General features: G+C 39.7%; 1 protein-coding gene and 1 pseudogene across 3 annotated transcripts; both read right to left on the bottom strand.

Moving 5' to 3' along the window:
- Positions 1–1,511: 1,511 nt before the first annotated feature.
- LOC307254839 (alanine aminotransferase 2-like) lies at positions 1,512–10,727 on the bottom strand. Of its 2 annotated transcripts, XM_080033357.1 has the most exons (11): positions 10,617–10,727; positions 8,387–8,476; positions 8,170–8,278; positions 7,936–8,072; positions 5,245–5,488; positions 5,089–5,168; positions 4,853–4,989; positions 4,465–4,636; positions 3,009–3,164; positions 2,243–2,355; positions 1,512–1,715 (listed from the first exon to the last, which is right to left on the bottom strand). In XM_080033357.1, exons 1-11 carry the CDS (start codon positions 10,713–10,715, stop codon positions 1,625–1,627), a joined length of 1,428 nt encoding a protein of 475 aa, XP_079889483.1. In that variant the 5' UTR covers positions 10,716–10,727; the 3' UTR covers positions 1,512–1,624. The 2 variants fall into 2 exon arrangements, with proteins under 2 accessions (XP_079889483.1, XP_079889484.1); XM_080033358.1 differs by lacking the exon at positions 3,009–3,164.
- A 1,937-nt stretch (positions 10,728–12,664) lies between these two features.
- On the bottom strand, positions 12,665–15,702 carry LOC307253991 (alanine aminotransferase 2-like; annotated as a pseudogene). The gene is made up of 7 exons (XR_013845608.1): positions 15,443–15,702; positions 15,175–15,254; positions 14,932–15,068; positions 13,844–14,018; positions 13,560–13,715; positions 12,865–12,977; positions 12,665–12,776 (listed from the first exon to the last, which is right to left on the bottom strand). The product of XR_013845608.1 is annotated as an alanine aminotransferase 2-like (transcript).
- Positions 15,703–20,482: the final 4,780 nt, after the last annotated feature.

Raw genomic sequence — 20,482 nt, 5'->3', positions numbered from 1 at the left:
CTGGATGATAGAGGCTACTTTATAACAGAGACAAATAAATGCAAGTTATAGCTTGGCAACTGAGGCTTAGGGGGCAAACAATACACTCTTGACTCCATAATGTATGTGTTACCTCGCTGGTGGGGCAGGGCAGGCCGGGGAGTAGGTGTGTGTGTGTGCAGTAGCTGTGAACTGCTGCGGCAACGCGCCTCCGTTTGTGTCCACTCTGCACGTTCACGTTGACAAAGGAAGTGTGTGCGGAGGAGGAGGGGGGCATATTTATTGGGGCATTATTGTCAAAGTTTTTAATCGTTGAGCATTTATAGATGATAATTTCGGCATGGGCCACATACACTGTAAAAAAAAAAAAAGAACTTTCAGATTTTTATTTTTATTTTTTTCAAAAGGGCACTTGATTGGGCCAGGGGAAAAGGGCAGGTGCTTCAGCACCACTTCAGGTCTACCTGTGCACGCCACTGAGTATAATCAAACTATAACTGTGAAATTCATTATAATAACTTAATTACAACTAAACTATAAGTTGCATTGTTTTATATTTTTAGGCTATTGCTTTTTTTTTTGTTTTGCTTTTTTTCAAATATTATATTGTATTATGTTATAGTATATTATATTGCATTGTATTGTATTATGTTATATTATATTATAGTATAGTATAGTATATTGTGTTGAATTGTATTATATTGTATTGATTGTATTATGTTTGTGTTATGTTGTATTGTATTGTATTGTATTATGTTATGTTATGTTATATTTTGTTTTTGTGATACATTGTACATTTTATAGCAGTATGTAAAGAGGGTAGGCATAATAAGCCTCGGCTTCGTCCTATAACCTTTTTCGGCCATTGATGCTTTTAAGGAAATTTGTTTATCTTGTTTGTGTTGTGTCTTGTGGTCATGGACCGAAAATAAAAAATAATTACTACTGCTACTACTAAATGTACTAGGCTGATATCCATTCTGTTTTGAATGTGTGGTTTACAGTTGTGAAATCAGTGTGTTAGCATTTAAACCAAGTGCTAGAAATCCACAGTGTTGTGCAGGCTGTGGTTAGGCCATGAGATAAGTGTGTAGAGTTTTGAAATTTGTGTTTAAGCAATGAAAAACGAGATAGAGTTTGGTCCACATGAACCGCTGCTGTGCATAGTGTTGTTAGAGTTTGCACATGTCGCTCCAGTTGGGCCCACAGTGGTTTAGTGATCGAAAAAAACTGTAATTCATAGACATACACATTTTTCTTCCATTTCTTCTTTGAACCATTTTGAAAGTTTTTAGTGTTACAATGAATTGAGCCCAACACTGCGACTCAACTAATTTATTCTCATTTATATAGAATATTTCTGACACCAAGTCATTATAAAATAAAAATAATTATAAAAAAAAGTTTTTCACTTCAGGCTTTTTGAGATTCCCCCACTAATTTGGGCCCTGGGAAGTCAGTAACACTTTTCGCCCAACTGCTATGCACATGTTTACAGGATCAACATATAAAGGATTAATTTTATTGACAGAATTAGTTTAGAACATTTGCAGTAAAAAGAAAGAAGAAAAACAAACACTGTTAAAGAGAAAACCATGTTATTGTTGGTATTTTTCCAGAAACTCTGGGTCCTTGACAATTTCTCTCAGGGAAAAGTGTCTAGAAGGCGCTGGTTGAAAGAACAAAGCTGTGTCAAGACCTCATCCAGGGTGGCAGGAGGAGCCAAAACACACAGCCTGCGAGGGAAATGAAACACAGCATTTACATGTACATATGTCTGCACCTGAGCTTTTAGACAAATTACCTGACACTTTACTTTGCTTTTGTGATGCTTTGCTTTTGTGATGTGCTAAATAGTGGTCAACAGGTATATTACACATTGACTCGTGCTCAGGCAGGAGCTGAGGGGACTCATAGTACACAAACATGAAATGAATAACGCCTTTAAGATAAAAAGTACTAAACAATATCTTTATTTGGCAAGAATTTGGTCCTGTGCAGAGGAATTACAGTAATACTATAAAAATAGCATTATCTTCATTAATGGTTTCGTTTGCTGTTACAGGTCATTTGTGATCATCAGAGGAAATATTTGACTGTTCAGACATATTTAAAAACATAGGTGGTTTGAGTTTGCACAAAAATTTCCAAAAATGGCCATTTTTACCCCAAACATCCCCCTTTTCAGAAATGTCCCGTATTTTCAATAATGTCCTCGCTGAACTTCTAAAACTCAACTCACACATCCAGCGTTGTTTCTTACCTGACGTGATAGTTTTGATCCTCTTGTCCATTCTCACAGCCGGCTCCCAAACATAGACCTTCCTCTTCCACTAACCTCTGACAGTAGAGCACATCTGCCTCCACACCCAGCCCCTGAAATCAATGCCAGCAGCTCTAATCAGTTGTGGATACCTCAACTGTGACCTAAGGGCCAACCCTAACCTTAACAACAGTCAGCAAATTGTTTAAAAATAAGGACTGAAAAAAAGACGAAATCATTTTGATTTCTAACCAATACATAATTAATTTACCATATAATGGAGTTTAACTTGAAAAATAATAATTGAGTGCCTTTATTACCTGATCACAGTGTGTGTGTGTGTGTGTGTGTGTGTGTGTGTGTGTGTGTGTGTGTGTGTGTGTGTGTGTGTGTGAATAAATATGTTGTTGACCTCATTAAAAACACATACTATATTCACATTTATAGCTGAGGATTTGGACCTATGGACGAAAAATAAAATTGTTTTTTTTAAGATATTTTTTGGCATTTTTTATGCTTTATTGATAGTGAGAAGAGACAGAGGTGAAATGGGGCAGAGAGGGGAGTGACTAAGCTAAGGGCTTAGTTGGTATGTGTTTTTCTTAATTGGCTGCAACTGAAGATATGCACTTTTTCCTTTTGGTTTATAACCATTTTTGATTAAAACAACATGAGAAAATAATAATAGCAAAAAATGAAACCCTAACTCTAGTAGAACCTCGGGACTTCAGGTCCAATTGAGATTTTTTCTCCACAATTTTCTGACCTTCGCTTCCTCTATCATCTGAGTTGGTAAATGCAGACATGGATAAAGAAAGATCCCTGCCGCTCCTGGTTGACAGCTCATGCCTGGTACATTGTTCAGGAACTCACAAGCACGCAGGGCATTGTGGGACAGAGTAGTCAGAGTGTGACGAATCTCCTTTTGATTGAGAACAAAGGACAAACAAGTATACCACTTTACTGTAAAAACTTGTAAAAAATATATATCTTATGCAGGCCTTTTGGAATAACCATATGACTGAGCAGCTTTTGTTGTTGTTGTTGTTGTTATTTTTGTTCAAACTGAAACAGTGCGAAATGTTAAGTACATTGCAAGGTTAGATATGTGAATATGATTATTATTTTTTAACTTTCCTAAAAAATATATTTTTTTTACATTGATTAATTAACTGATCATGATTTGAGAAAAAATAAGTTCACATTTTGCTATGACGGTTGTTTCTTCCAGTAGTTTTAGGTTAGTGCAACTTTAAGTAATGTTGCTATTTTTCAGACAATCATTTAAGTTCTGTAACTTTAAGATACTGCCATCAGATTTCTTTTTCTTTTTTAAATTTTTTTTTACAACAGTTATAACATTATGGAATCAAAAATGTGTCAAAACTATAACTTATAAGCATGTGAAGAAAAAAAGCACAAGTATGGTTCAGAATTCAACATCAAAATACAATGTATTAGAATTATTCTACAAAGAGAATTTTATTGTCTTCCAGCAAAAAGGTTGGACTATTCTATTTATTAGTTTAATTGAATTGTTATTAATTGTAAATGTTAAGGATTTGATTCAAAATACAAACAATAATAGACAACAATGGATTAAGTATGTCAGATATATATATATATATATATATATATATATATATATATATATATATATATATATATACACTCAACAAAAATATAAACGCAACACTTTTGTTTTTGCTCCCATTTTTCATGAGATGGACTTAAAGATCTAAAATTCATTCCAGATACACAATATTACCATTTCTCTCAAACATTTTTCACAAATCTGTCTAAATGTGTGATAGTGAGCACTTCTGCTTTGCGTTTATATTTTTGTTGAGTGTATATATATTTAATGTATTGGAAGTTGAACAATTTATGGGAAAGTAGTAAAAAAAAACATCTTGAGCAAAAATTCCCCCCCAAATCTTTTATTCCAAACCATTATATATATAGTATATATTTCCAAATATGTCAAAATAAATCATTATTAATACAGTAACAAAATCTGGTTAACCGTTTTTCAATTATCCTCCTGACTCTTTTAAAGCTGTAATCTTGAACTTTTGAGTTACGCTGTTGTTTAAAATGGCCGTAAATGTAATTGTAGGCGCTTCTGGACCAGAGTTTCTTTCAAAGCTGACCATTATTGACTATATTAAGTCAGTAGACAATGACAATCGCCCAGGCCCACCAACTGATAAGTAGTTTACCTGTGAGTATGTTTCATAGGAAGGATCTCCCAGTGTGGGTGGATTAACCATGACATCCAAAGCGAGCTGTGGTAGAATCGTAGGGCTGGACGTGGCCTGTAATTGTTTTAAATGCTGAAACACTGCTGGATCCATGTTGATTACCTCCATGTATCCTCCTCTCAGACCACATCTAAACACAAGTTGAGCGCAGAGTACAATGAGTCGAGCACACAGTGTCTGTTTGTGTTATAGCTTGGTATATCTTTTTTACCTTACGAAAAGGTACAAGATATGTAATTATCTTTCATGTTTGTGTGAGCTCAGTGCTTTCAAAGCCAGATAAATTGTAAGTTCAGCTTCATAAAATGTGTCATTATAGGGCAGCAATAGCTCATGTGATACTCACTCTCCCATGCAGGGGCTGGATATAGAGTGGAAGGAGACCAACTCCACTGTCTCTGAGAAGCTTTTGTCCATCTCAAACAGGACTTTCTTATAGGAAATAAACTCTCTGTCCCCTCCATACACGCTGTCCTGGTAGACCTGGATGGTGCAAGACAACACTTAAAATATATTTTTGATTTGAAAATTGATGAGAGCAAATGTCATTGAGATGTCCCTTTACTTATAGCTTGTACTAACCTCTTCAGCCAAAAGGACGAGGCCTTCGGTCGCAGCAAAACAAATCACTTCCTTCATTGTCTTCCTGTCTTGCACATGACCTGAGGAGAAATAAAAGTGGATAAGAAGATGAGCAAATGTAGTGACTGCATGTTTTTATTTATTTATTTATTTTACCTGTGGGGTTTCCTGGATTGCTTATATAAATGGCCATGGGCTCACAGCGCCCCCTGGCACTGTTCAAAGCTCGGTGCAGCTCGTCCAGGTCTACAGCCCAGCCGCGGTCCTCCTTCAGTTGGTACGGCACCAGCGTCAGCCCGGACATATCCAGCAGTGGGGGAAGCGTGTGTGGGCAGGGCATCGGGGTCAACACACCTCTCTGAGTCTTTCCCTCCACATCGGCCATCAGATTGAAAACCATCTTAACATATATACATATATATGTATGTGAGGTCACACTCAGAAAGGTGTGACCTCACATATACAGGTCCTTCTCATATAATTAGCATATTGTGATAAAATTGATTATTTTCCATAATGTAATGATAATAATTGAACTTTCATATATTTTAGATTCATTGCACACCAACTGAAATATTTCAGGTCTTTTGTTGTTTTAATACTGATGATTTTGGCATACAGCTCATGAAAACCCCAAATTCCTATCTAAAAAAATTAGCATATCATGAAAAGGTACTCTAAACGAGCTCTTAACCTAATCATCTGTATCAACTAATTAACTCTAAACACCTGCAAAAGATTCCTGAGGCTTTTAAAAACTCCCAGCCTGGTTCATTACTCAAAACCGCAATCATGGGTCAGACTGCCGACCTGACTGCTGTCCAGAAGGCCATCATTGACACCCTCAAGCAAGAGGGTAAGACACAGAAAGACATTTCTGAGCGAATAGGCTGTTCCCAGAGTGCTGTATCAAGGCACCTCAGTGGGAAGTCTGTGGGAAGGAAAAAGTATGGCAGAAAACGCTGCACAACCAGAAGAGGTGACCGGACCCTGAGGAGGATTGTGGAGAAGGGCCGATTCCAGACCTTGGGGGACCTGCGGAAGCAGTGGACTGAGTCTGGAGTAGAAACATCCAGAGCCACCGTGCACAGGCGTGTGCAGGAAATGGGCTACAGGTGTCGCATTCCCCAGGTCAAGCCACTTTTGAACCAGAAACAGCGGCAGAATCGCCTGACCTGGGCTACAGAGAAGCAGCACTGGACTGTTGCTCAGTGGTCCAAAGTACTTTTTTCGGATGAAAGCAAATTTTGCATGTCATTCGGAAATCAAGGTGCCAGAGTCTGGAGGAAGACTGGGGAGAAGGAAATGCCAAAATGCCTGAAGTCCAGTGTCAAGTACCCACAGTCAGTGATGGTCTGGGGTGCCATGTCAGCTGCTGGTGTTGGTCCACTGTGTTTTATCAGAGGCAGGGTCAATGCAGCTAGCTATCAGGAGATTTTGGAGCACTTCATGCTTCCATCTGCTGAAAAGCTTTATGGAGATGAAGATTTAATTTTTCAACAAGACCTGGCACCTGCTCACAGTGCCAAAACCACTGGTAAATGGTTTACTGACCATGGTATTACTGTGCTCAATTGGCCTGCCAACTCTCCTGACCTGAACCCCATAGAGAATCTGTGGGATATTGTGAAGAGGAAGTTGAGAGACACCAGACCCAACACTGTGGATGAGCTTAAGGCCGCTATCGAAGCATCCTGGGCCTCCATAACACCTCAGCAGTGCCACAGGCTGATTGCCTCCATGCCACGCCGCATTGAAGCAGTTATTTCTGCGAAAGGATTCCCGACCAAGTATTGAGTGCATAACTGAACATAATTATTTGAAGGTTGACTTTTTTTGTATTAAAAACACTTTTCTTTTATTGGTCGGATGAAATATGCTAATTTTTTGAGATAGGGATTTTTGGTTTTTCTTTACTTTTTTGCCAAAATCATCAATATTAAAACAATAAAAGGCTTGAACTACTTCAGTTGTGTGTAATGAATCTAAAATATATGAAAGTCTAATGTTTATCAGTACATTACAGAAAATATTGAACTTTATCACAATATGCTAATTATATGAGAAGGACCTGTATAGACACAGGATAGTATTGACGTTCCCGTTCACATGGGAAGAAAAATAAAAACACACACTTCATGCAAAGCGCAGCGTGAACCTGTTGTCACTGTGCGGGAGACGCTCCCCTCTCCTTCATCTGATCACTGAACATATCAGCATGTTTGTGCGTCTCTATCAAATGTAATATAGGCCTATTCGCTCGGGGCTCCCGGTCAAACGACAACTAATCTTCCTAACAATGGCGACAACAACACTTTCCCATAATGTGAAGCTGACAGCGGTTTTATTAAAAAAGAAAAGAAAGAAAAGGCACAGTGCTTCCTGCAATTGGGTCGGATCGAGTCCGGCCGAATTCACACCACAAACAAACTGCAGCAGAATGCGTTTGGAAGCGCACCGAGACCAGCTCTTCAAGTGAGTCTCGGAACGCTTGTTTGCTCCGCCCCAGAGTGTGATTGCTGTATTCACACCTACCTGCAAGATGCGCACCAAAGGCGGAAGTGCACCTGAGTTCGTTTCAACCGATCTAAACACGGCAGGTGTGAATACACCCTAACGGCCTCTACCTCTTGAGCGCGTCGCCTTCCGTTACTGCTGCCTCTCTCACGCTTTTTTCGGCCACACATGGAACGTCTCAGCAGCTGCAGCTGCTGCAGCGCTGCTTCTAAAGGCCCTATCTTTTGGGACAGGATGTGTGTGGAGGCCGTACATGTTGCTGTGATTTAAGTTGGTTAGATGATGTTCATTCATAAAGGATAATTACTGTACACCTAATAATGCTCCTACCTCCAACGTCTTCTGGGATCCACTACTGAAGATGATGTTTTCTGAGTGTGACTTCACTCCACCATCTCGCCCCGTGATGAACTCAGCAATGCTTTTGATGACATGAGGTATACCATAGGGGGTTGCAGAGTACGAACCTGTCAATTACAAGAGGTGCCAGTCAAATGGATTATAGGATTTATATATTAAGCCAAATGTTTCCAAATGTGTGAAAAAGGAAAAATTCATTCTAACCCACACTCCCTCCAAGACAGGCCCCCAGAAGCTCCCGTGCCCTCTGCCTGACGTCCAGGGGAAGGCTGTTTTCTTTGATGATCTCAGGGTACAGGCATGCTGCCAAGACCTGAGAAAACCACAGGGTCAGTATGTACCTTTCACATTGTTCACAGGGGCGCAGAAATACAGTAAAGCAGATAGATAAACACACAAACACTAAATATACAACACCAACCTGGCGAACAAATGAGATGGGGGCCATTTCTGCCCTGTGGGGATCGTTTGAGCTGAGATCAATCACCCTCTTGAATGGTTTAAGCGTTCCCTGAGAAAAAACACAGTCTGGGTTACAGTCTTGTTTTATATGATTCCTACAGAGCCTCTGGTTTCAATGATAGTCTGAAAAGGTTTTTCTTCTATTGTATAAATTAGTTCCGGTTAGGTTTGGTTCCACAGTGTAGTTCTGCGAGTGCACTGCTAGAAGTCCCCAAGGCTGACACACTGCGATCAAGTAATCTAGGGTTCCCACGGTAAAACCTGGCCATTTCCACCACTGATCATGGCAGCATCAACTTCAATCACAATACTGGAGACTATAGTTCAAATGCTCCAAGTGAACCTCCTCATTATATCGTCCTCTCATGTCTTCTCTCTTTCATCATCTCCAAAAATACATTGAAAGTGTCTGCATTTTGAAGATTTCTTTCCAGCTGACTTTTTATCACATTGTCTGACCATATGTCTGATCCTCACCCATGTGCTACACAGTTTTTGCTTTTTTCCCCTCTCCTGTTTGTAGGCTTATCCCATCTCTCTACCCTAAAACCTCTTAGCTGTCCTGCAGTCTGACACACCTTTCTGCATTTCATATCTAGTCCAACTGCATTTCACATGTAGTCCAACTAACAAGTGTTCTTAAAAGTGTTACAAAGTACTTCAACAAAGGAAAACAAAACCAAACCAGTTTCCTATAAGAAAACAAGTAGACAAAGGCTAAGCACAGACGTTATATAAACAGGAAAATATAGTATATAAGATAAAAGAATAAATAACAAAAAAAGATAATATATCAAAATGTATTGAATAAATACAAATTTTACAAATAAAAAGTTTTAAGAAGCAAATAAAAAGTTTTAAGAAACAATTTAAAATAATCTATGGATTTATGACATATATGAGTAAGTGATATGAACTCAGATCACCTTTTTCACTCGCACTGACCTCGGGATAACCAGCAGGGCTCCATCTGCAGATCTTGATTGTCAAATTGGTTATAAGCGTTCAAATTAAGCAATAAAATGTTGAATTATTTTTAAAAGTAAATGGGAGCTAGTGTAGGGTGGCATGCACAGGGAGAATGTGCTCATGCATCTTTGTGTTGGTAAGTCAAGCAGCAGCATTTCTGACCAACTGGAGATGATGGAGGGAGCCCTTGCTGATAGCCCTGGATACCCGAGTAAAGTATTTTACAGTAACCGAGATGAGAAAAGATAAAGCATGTAAAACTTTATGGAGATCAACAGTTGTTTAAATGTTCTGATTTTGAAGATTATCGCAATCTGGTAAAAACAAGATTTAGCAACATTTTTTGATGCTTTTCGAGAAACCTCGATATGCTCCCCGATAGAAACCAATATATTATGGCATGTAAACACCTGATCCACCCTTTGATCATCCTTTGATACATAACATAGTGGCTGAGATGTTGAGCAATCCAGACCCACGTGCTTTCAGATCATCAGAAATCTAAATACTTTAGTGATATTGTAAACAGAGATATGAATTACCGGGTTTTGTATGTTCCATGTTAAAACAAGGATAGGCCCACTAGTGCACATGCAAACTCAAAGAGTGACTGTGCCAGTTCTAACCTGCTGGTCCTAGCGATTATTTTTTTAAATTGTAGAATTGGTTCTTTTATTCGAGTATAGGACCTGAATAGGATGGGTGGTAGGATGGCCTAGAGGAAAAGGTGGCCGACCAGTAACCATGAGGTCGCTGGTTCGATCCCCGGCACCGGACAGGAGGGTGTTAGTTGTAAAACTAGCAGAGGCTGGTATTGCGTCTACGGTGCCCACCATCTCTACCATTGTGTCCTTGAGCAAGACACTTAACCCCAAAACTGCTCCAGGGGCGCTGTACTGCGGCTGACCCTGCGCTCTGACCCCCTCCGAAGTGTGGTAACTTGAGAGGGGATATGCGAAAAGACAAATTTCAATGTGCCTCGTGTACAACTGACAAATAAAGATAACTTAACTTAACTTAATACGTCTTCAGTCACTGCTAATAGCTTCAGAGAAACAGCTTCAGAACAATCTTTGTCATGAAGGATCATTTCTTTTATAGACCATCTCATAATAATCGGCAGTCATCTTGTCCTAATAACTCCTCCTTAACTCAAACAGTTATACAGAATCACATAAAGCTCAGATTAGTTCAGGTGTATTATTGCACCTGCGCCTCACCTGTTTGATCTCCTCTGTGATTCGTGCAGCCAGGGCCTGCAGACCGGATGGGGCTCTGATCCCCAGCACCCTGGAGTTCACTTTCTGCACACAACTCATCTCGGCCTTTCTTCTGTCAATCTGTTCTACTTTGAATCACACCAACGCATGACATTGGCTCTAAAACCTGCTTGACGAGTTTAGAAAACCTGTTTGCAGTGTTGTGATTTTTCTTGCCGGGAAACACTTTACAATGACGTAAAGAAAAATTGTAGTAGGGTAGAACGGGGTTAGTTGTCACACGGGTTGGTTGTCACATCCGTTATATCTCGGGACCAGAAGGCGCTGTCTCTGAAATGTTGGTATGGAAATGTCCAGAATTGGGATCAGAGATCAACTACATAGTCCTGTTTGGAGTAAGACAGCTGAATTTGAGGTGAGGACTTTTTGTGTTTTTCAAGTCAAATTGTAAATATTTAGGTCCTCAGTATTTTTCTTCTAGGCTTTTACACAGTGGGTTATAACAAATCACTTGTTACCCTTGAAAAGTGTGAAGGGAAAGCTATAGTTTAGATTGTTGTTGACTAGCTTAAGAGTTGTTAGATGGTTGCAAGCCTTGATGCTAGCAAGACATTCCAGTTGGGGTTGGTCATCTCATTCTCTTTGGGTTCGGTTGTCACATGTTATCCAAAGGCTATATATTCCAGTGTCGACAGAGGATCTTTTCCCAGAATCTTCACGTGAAAACACAAGGATACTGAGTGACTTGGAACTCTAGCAGTCATCCAGGATTCACTCTACTTCATATTTCATCTTTACTGAACCCCAGAGGCGGCGCTTTAAGCATGCTGGATGACCTATACCAACAAGATCACAAAGAATCCAAGCACCCACCCAAAAAAGAAAAGTATGTAGTAGGAAACACCAAAAAAAAACTTATGTAGTAGAGAACACTAAAAAAAACCTATATAGTATGTAACACACACACACAAAAACGTATGTAGTAAGTAACACAAACAACCTATGTAGTAGGTAACACACACAAAAAAACTTATGTAGATACTAAAATTGTTTTTTTTGTGTAAATTTGTGTAAATTTGTGTACCTTATTGTAAAGTGTTAGGCAGATAATTATCAAACATTCACTTGCAAACCTCATTACTACATCAGTTCAACTGCAGAATAGAATTCAGTTTTAGCCAACATCAAGGTGAAACTAATATAGTGAGCTAGGAACAGGATAGATAAAAAAAGTGAGCCGGGAATTAAATCTTCAAGGAAAAGGGGAGTTTCAAGGGTAGATAACATTCTACAACAAGTGGCTGAGCTCATCTACTGAACTCCTAGTGAACTATAGGCCTTAAAAGTAATGCTTCCATTAAAGCAGTTTGAAACTGAAATGTTTACACCAGAAAGAGTGATTTCGTAATGCTTAATCTATTAATCATTGAGGGTTCATGCCCGAAGGTTGAGTTTGTGCAGGTCTATTATTCACCTTCCGAACTTTGAAAAATCACATGCAATTGCTTGCACATTTTACAGAGCTTAAACTTTATGAAAACTGTCTATATGTCCCCAAGTTTTCTATTTCTATTTAATCAGCTATTTAATCTATGTTCACCAAAACATTACAATCTTGACAACTACCTGAACCCAACACATGTTGTGTTGTTGTTGCTGTGTTGCTGCAGCCCTTTGCCTTGCTGGTTGCTTGGTTTCAAATTTCAACCACATTCACATGAATTAAAATGCTGATGTAAGAAAACAGTGAAGTGGTCCCTTAATTTTTTTTCCAGAGCTGTGCATTTCTTTTTTGCACACGTTATGCCTAAATAGGAATGAATCTGTGAAGTACAACGGTTGTCGGGGAAGACAAACTGTGTAGCAGCTGACCTAAGTATTACCTAATCTGCAGGTTGAAACTTTAGAGACATGAATGTTTATTTAATCAACAGAAGTCATGGAACTCGTCTGACCTGATGGGCTTCTTCCCATTGTGGCAGTTGCATAAATGCTGCTCAACCAATCAACTTCAAAGCAATGTCCCTTTAATGCACAAACATTCTCTTCTAAGTATGATTGTTCCTATGAAGAAGAGGTTTGTCCAGGAGACGAAGGTGAAAGGACCCGAGGCGAATCAGGACCCCATCCAGGGTGTTAGGGGGAACAAGGATACATAGCCTAAGCGAAGAGAAAGAACACTCAGTGCAGTCTCTCTATTTTTAAGTACAAAGCAACCTATGAGAGATGTGGAAAACTTGTCTCTCACCTCAGACGGTGTTGGCCAGTTGTTTCACCGTGCTCACATCCTGCTCCTACAAACACACCTTCTTCTTCCAGCAGCATCTGACAATAGAGAACATCTGCCTCCATCTGTAACATCTGAAAACAGAGATGTGTAATATTTCAGTAATTTATTATTGATTTGACTGGCATGATTACTCGACCCATGTCCCTTCTGTCAACTGTTTGCATCTGGTAACAAACGTTTACACCTGTTCGTACTGTGACATGTGTTTTTAATGTAATGTTCACACCTTCTTATAACTTATGATTTACATCCGGACATATTGCATCTTAACTATTGGTCCAATGTGCTAGAACAACCCCATTCTTCCAGTTCTATTGAAAGTAAAGCAGTTCAAGTAAAGTGCATGAGCTGAAATGGAACAAAGATAAGCAGTAAACTTTGGGTAACCAAAAATGTAAAAAAATAATGTAAATTTTGTATATTTTTAAATATTTCCATATTACAGTATTATCTTATTTACATTTACTTTTTCTAAAGTCAATTTCATATAACCTTTACTTTATCTCTACAGGTCTTTTTGTTGTTGTTGTTGCACTATATCTATTTTGGTCTCAGATTCCTTGATTTGTGCGTGTCTCTTTTATACATTTTCTTTTCATTGTTTTTCTTGATGTGATATTGTTGGTTGGAAGGTTTTGGTGATATTTCCCCACCTCTGCCTGCTCTGTAATTTCAGTTGGTAAATGCACATGTGGATAAAGGCAGATTCCACCCATCGCTGGCTGACAGCTCATCCCTGGTAGATCATTCAGAAACTCCTGAACACGCCGAGCATTGTGGGACAAAGTGGCCCGAGTGAGAAGAACCTCCTTTAAAAAAGAAATCAAATAACAGCAGAGATATGACTTTTAGGTTAATACAACATTTGACGGGGACATGTACTGCCCAGACATTCTGATATACATGTGTCCAAAATAGCATGGCAGACGTTTGTGACCTGTGTGTAAGTATCGTAGGAGGCGTCTCCAGACTTGGGTGGGTTGACCATGATGTCCAGAGCGAGTTGTCCTGTCACTGGAGTGCTGATATAGGTATCCAGCAAGATGTCAATGAAATGCATCACCTCTGGGTCCATGTTAATCAACTCCATGTATCCTGCCCTTAGGCCACACCTGGAGCACAGATACAGATGTTTCAGGGTTACAGTCACATCTACTGGTTCAGGTTTGCTGTTGATTACACACACAAGCACACACAAACACTCTCGCACACACACACGCACGCACGCACGCACGCACAAACACACACACACACACACACACACACACACACACACACACACACACACACACACACACACACACACACACACACACACACACAGGTATATCTCATGTTGTGGGGACATTATTCATTTCCTGGAGACTTGCCCTAACCATAACCACTCCTTGCCTAACCCTTACCATAACCGTTACCCTAACCTTAACCTAAACCAAGGTCTACCCTTACCTTAAAGCAAGTCTTCAACCTAGAATGTCATGTTATTGTTGGGACTTCCATTTTGTCCCCAAAAGGAAGGTACAGTACGTCCCCATAATATCACTGTGTAAACAGAAAAATGTCCCCACAACATGAGGAATACACTCCCACATTCATAGGCTTTAGGCCACTACGAAAAGAAACAGATACAAAAAAATATTAAAAAAACAAGAGGAGAAAATAATAAATTCTTAAAATGCTGCCAAAATTAACACGGATGCAAGCTCACACAATGTTGTTGGATAAGTTCGAGGCTGTAGACATGAACATCGGGGAATCCAAATTTTCTAGATATCTTAGTGATGATAGTGGATTGATTAGCACTTGAAAATTGGCCCATTTTCCCCAAACCGATTTGACTACACATAAACCTACACTGTGCCCTACACTCTATAGTAGAGTGTAATGCTAAAACTGATAGTACTAATGATGGTGGCTGGTGAAGTGGAGGTACATTTTTTGGGGAAATGGAATAGGGTGGGGGATGTGTGTGCCCCCAAAACATTATAATTACAACCTTGGGTGAGTAAAAGATGCAAGACTCACTCTCCCATGCAGGGGCTGGATATAGAGTGGAAGGAGACCAATTCCACTGTCTCTGAGAAGCTTTTGTCCATCTCAAACAGGACTTTCTTATAGGAAATAAACTCTCTGTCCCCTCCATACACGCTGTCCTGGTAGACCTGGAGCACACAGGAAAGGAGTGGATCAATAATGAAAGAGTGTGAGAGCAAAAAGGCCCTCAGTTACTGAATCAAATCCTGATCTGGAGATATAGTTTGTGATCACCTCATCGACCAACAGTACGAGTCTCTCTGCTGCTGCAAACTCAATCACTTCCTCTATGGATTTCCTATCCTGCACATGACCTGAGGAGGACAAACAGCCGCATACAGCAAGTGATGACACCAGGGACTTTCCAACGGGTGACTATTACCTTTTGATACCATGGTTGTTTCTTCCTGTAGTCCGTCGGTAAAACCCATGTATGTTAAATATGTTGGTATGTAGGTTAATGTAATTACATGTTTTTTTAATTACTATTTTAATTTTTTACCTGTGGGGTTTCCTGGATTGCTTATATAAATGGCCATGGGCTCACAGCGCCCCCTGGCACTGTTCAAAGCTCGGTGCAGCTCGTCCAGGTCTACAGCCCAGCCGCTTCAGTTGGTACGGCACCAGCATCAGCCCGGACATATCCAGCAGTGGGGGAAGCGTGTGTGGGCAGGGCATTGGGGTCAACACGCCTCTCTGAGTCTTTCCCTCCACACCGGCCATCAGATGGAATATCACCTCAACACACAGAACGTAATCCATAATTTCACATTTTAAAACAATTATTCTAGTTCATTATAGCTTGCGTCCCATTTTGGGAAGTTTTGGACAATATTTCTACTTGATTACATTTTACACATTCAAATCTCAGTGATATTACTAAACACAAGCAGTTAGATGATCAGACAGGTTTTGTTATGAGGAAACTATGGTGAACAGTAAAAAACTGTCTTTTTCAAACATCCATCACAGTGTAGACTCATTTCCTGGTTCCTTATACAGTATTTGCTACCTATATGTCACAATTGTAAGGTAAATTATACAATCAAGTGTATTAGGCCTACTACCATTCACACTGACTTAAAGCATATATTCTTGTCTTTTGAAAAAAACATGTATTGTACATATTTGTATTGTACATTTCTATTTCTATTTTACATTTGCATTCTTTGTAATTTGTCCTATTTTGCATATTTTCACTGTTCTGCACCACAAACACCAACGCAAAAACCTTTGACTAAATAGATTTTGATTCTGCAAAAAATTACCCTTTCACGTCCATATGCCTGTAATACAATCATATGAAAAAGTTTGGGAACCCCTCTCAGCCGGCATTATAATTGACTCTGCTTTCACAAAAAAAATATAAAAGTGGTATGTCTTTAATTTACCAGGAACAGCTAAGTACTGGGATGTTTTCCAAACAAAGATTTTTTGAAAAGCAGTATTTGGTTGTATGAAATAAAATAAAATGTGAAAAACTGGCTGTGCAAAAATATGGGTACCCTTGTGGTTTTGTTGATTTTAATGCCTGTAACAGCATGTAAAACTGATGAATTTAAACACAAAGTTGGTTGGATTATGTTGTTAAGCCTTGAACCTCATAGAAATGTCTGATTAATCATGAGAAAATGTATGTTAGGTGCCTAAATGCAAGTTGCACTTCTCTTTGACTCTCTGCTGAAGTGAGACAGAATGGGATCATCACAACTGCTCCCAAAAGATCTGAAAAACAAAGATTATTCATTATCATGGTTTAGGGGAAGGCTACAAGAAGCTTTCCCAAAGGTTTCAATTGTCAATTTCTACTGTAAGGAACGTTGTCAGGGAATGGAAGGACACAGGCACAGTTGCAGTTAAACCCAGGTCTAGCAGACCAAGAAAAGTACAAGAGCGGCATATGCGGCGGATTGCGAGAATGGTTGCACACAACCCAAAGATCACCTCCAAAGACCTGCAAGAACATCTGGCCGCAGATTGTGTATCTGTACATGGTTCAACAATTCAGTGCAATTTGCACCATGTACCACGTATCAGATGTAGTATGTAGAATAGAAAAAAGAAAGAGTATGCGATTCGGAACGCAACCTGTCACTGCACATTGGCTGACTGGAGTCAGTGAGTGTCCGGCACCATGTGTGTTGCAGTTTAGCGCTGTCTGGTGGATGGGAGGATTAGCTGCGCTTTACTGACACCTGCTGCCTCAGTCTTTCCCTCCTCTTCTTCTCCACCAGCCTGGAGAAGACAAAACAAAAATAATTAATCTTTATTAAATGTTTATTTTTATGTGTCCATGTTTCACACATGGCCTCAGCAGGGCTGCCACTGAAGAGTATTGATAATCAGGCCCGGTTCTAGACAGTCAGATTAGGGTGGGCCTGTAGAAATTTTAGGTGCACACTGGGCAGAGAGACCGAAGATGCGAGCGCGCACAGAGCCGAAATTTTTTGCCCTTGTAAGATCTCTGCGTCTGATTTTTGGCACATTTACTGTGAATTGTGTAGAACACAATGTGCAAATAAACTTTGAGTGTTGCTGTGTGGGAGATTTGATTCTTGCATGTTTTTTTTCTCCAAAATGTTTAAGAATAACATATAATATACATTCAGGGCTGTACAGTGCGACAGTTTTGATCGCATTTGCTACTGAAATTGATCACGTGCGATGATGAATACAAATCCATTCGCACTCGTGCGACAGGTTGTGAGGAGAGGCTGTCTTTGAAACACAGAGGAGAGATGCACAACACTGCTTAGAGGGCTCTACATTAACACTGCGGGTAAATGAGTCTTAGGAAAGTAAGTTATTGAGTCCACCCTCCACTTTGGCTGGTTAAAGATATGTGTCCTGATCTGTGCTCGTGCAGCGATTCTAGGTATAAGAACGTCACCAACGGCAATTACCGGAAGGAGACGGCACATTACCGCAGTTAAGTTAGCGCGTGTACAAAGAACATTTCCTGTGTGCCTTCACATTAAAAGCCTGTTACTAGCCAAACGTGAGTTGACTTTTATTTTGAAGCCGGTAAGAACAGGAAGTTCGCGCTTTTTTCTAGCTTGAAAGGCAACTCCTTCAGCTGCAGCGAGCAGTCAACAGTAGCCTAGTCTATTTAAACAAAGTTTTAAATAAGCCACTGAAAAGCTACTCCCAACACATTCACAACAACCTATTTAATTTATCCTAAATTGTACCAATATGTATACTTATTTATTTAATAGGCTATGTTTAATGTTTTAAAGTTTGGTTTTAATTAACAGAAGGACATTATAATAATAATTCTGAATCAGCAAAAAATTGCAATTGGCAGGTTAGATAATTTTTTCTAAATTGCAATCAGTGCACCCCTATTAATTTTTCCATAATTATTACTGCACACACTAGGATATAATATTAATTGAGAATCTCAAATGAGACCAAGATGACATGCTCAAAGATAATTAGAGCGAAATGCAAGGGTTAAGGTTATGCAAGTTTTCGATCATACTTTATGTGCTATAATGAGGACATTCGTTGGCTGTATCCCATTACAGAGACCGCCTCCTTGGTAGGACGCGGTCTCGCGGTCTATGAAGGCTATAGCCTGTGAAGGCTGATTGGAAGGCCGAACGAGCGTTGTTAAACGGGACGGTCTCCGCAGGTCTCCGTTTACGAGCATTTCCGGTTTGCGTAACAAGCCGTTACCTTGCGTGACGACTCGCCGCTCCTGTGCTGCCTAGCAACCCTGATAGCTGCCAACGGAAACAGCCTTGTCAATGGAGGAAAAAAGAAAAAGAAGTTGCCTACCAGACGAAAAGAAAAAAAAGTACAAGAAAAAAAGAAAGGAAGAGAAAAGTTAAGAAGATGGAGCAACACGTTGCTGTTTTGTTATTTTTTATTTTATTGTATGCCGTCTCTGAAAAAAAAGCAATGAATCATGGGATATGTTGGGCTGCGAAGGATACATCTGATGCAGCCTTCAAAACCGTGAAACGAAGGCAGCCTTCGGAGACCGCAACCCCTGAATCGAGATACAGCCGTTGAGTATGGGACACCTTGGAGGGTTATTTCTTTTGATTGCAACTCTGAAGTGTTGCTGTGTTTGGGGTAAGATGTTTGAATTGTTTTTGCGTGGGGTTGTATTGAGAGAGCTGCTCGTTTTAAAACGTTATCAGAACACCGAGGAGCAGAGAGCCCCCGGTCGGTTTGAATGAAGTCTGTTTACCATGCAAACAGCAGCGAATTTGCTCTTTGACTTGTTTATGTTTTTCTTGCTTTACTGTTGGTTAACACATATATAGGCTAACGTTGCGGGAAGCTGAGTTGCATCAGATACATTGAATAATTATACTGAAATGACAGAAAACTAGAAAAATAAAAACACATGGATGTCATTTGACTCCTCCTCCTTTGCGGTTCATACTGAGCAAGGTGAATAATACACTTGCTTGAATTGAATATAGTAAAACAATAAACACCGCTTTGGTTTGATGGGAATGCATTTTGATTGTATGCAGTTTTCGTCGTTTTATGACATATAATATGCTGGGGAAAAGTTCGTTTGGTCCATTTATGGAAAAGTTGTATGCTTTATCAGACCTGCAAACTCATAGGAGGTGAAAAAGGTGACAAACACCCGTCCCTTCTAGGGGGATCGGGTGTTTTTCGCTGTCCAAACGATTGGCTATTGTTAAATATCATTCACACAACCAGAGTTCTCCACTATTGCCTCCAATGTCCAGCTGGGTGAAAATAATAGCCAGCTGAGATCCTGACCCTCCTAGGGAGGTCCGGGGGTATGCCCCCCCGGGAGATTTTTTTTAAACTTTTTAAAGTGAAATGCATGAATCTGGTGCACTTTGAGAGGGAAATTAAGAGGCTAGATCTGAGGAATTTTGTGTGAACAAATAATTTGGAGACACTGGGTCGGATGAATTAGAAGCTTCTTGGATTTTCCATTAAAATGTTAATTTAAAATAAAATATTATGCAGGGTCCTCTGGGTTGGGCTTGGTGCTCTTTTTCTTTTATGGGACATATTTCTCTGTAATATAATGAATACATTTAAATGCAGTGAGAGGAATGAAGCAGAAGAACTCTGTTGTCCAGCTATCTTTTTTTCCACAGATGAGGCTGAAATAGGTTATACAATGCATGGGCATCTGAGCCCCATTTCCAAATGTTTTTAAATAAACTCAATACACACTGGACGTGAACGTGACGTGATCAGTTAAACTTGGATTACCTCCCAGATGAACTGATTAAATTATTGGGCTATTAACTAGGCTATCTAGATCAAAACATTGTATTATTTTTTTTGTATGATATAATAATATGATGTTAATATCAAACACACAAACTAAAAAATAAAAATAAAAATAAATTGGGGGGGGGGGGGGGGGCTGTCGGTCGGCTCTGATTGTGAGCGCACTGCAGACACTTCATTTCTGCAATGTGCGCTCATTAAACTGTCAGCTTCACTAAAGAGTCCTGTGTGGGTCAACAGTGCAGTGCAAACTATGCAGCATAAAGTTATAACATTCGTCTACAACCGTGATGTTAAATCA

Source organism: Ammodytes marinus (genome assembly GCF_949987685.1).
Source record: "Ammodytes marinus genome assembly, chromosome: 8".
Lineage (NCBI taxonomy): Eukaryota > Metazoa > Chordata > Actinopteri > Uranoscopiformes > Ammodytidae > Ammodytes > Ammodytes marinus.
This window is presented reverse-complemented; position numbering and strand designations above follow the sequence as displayed.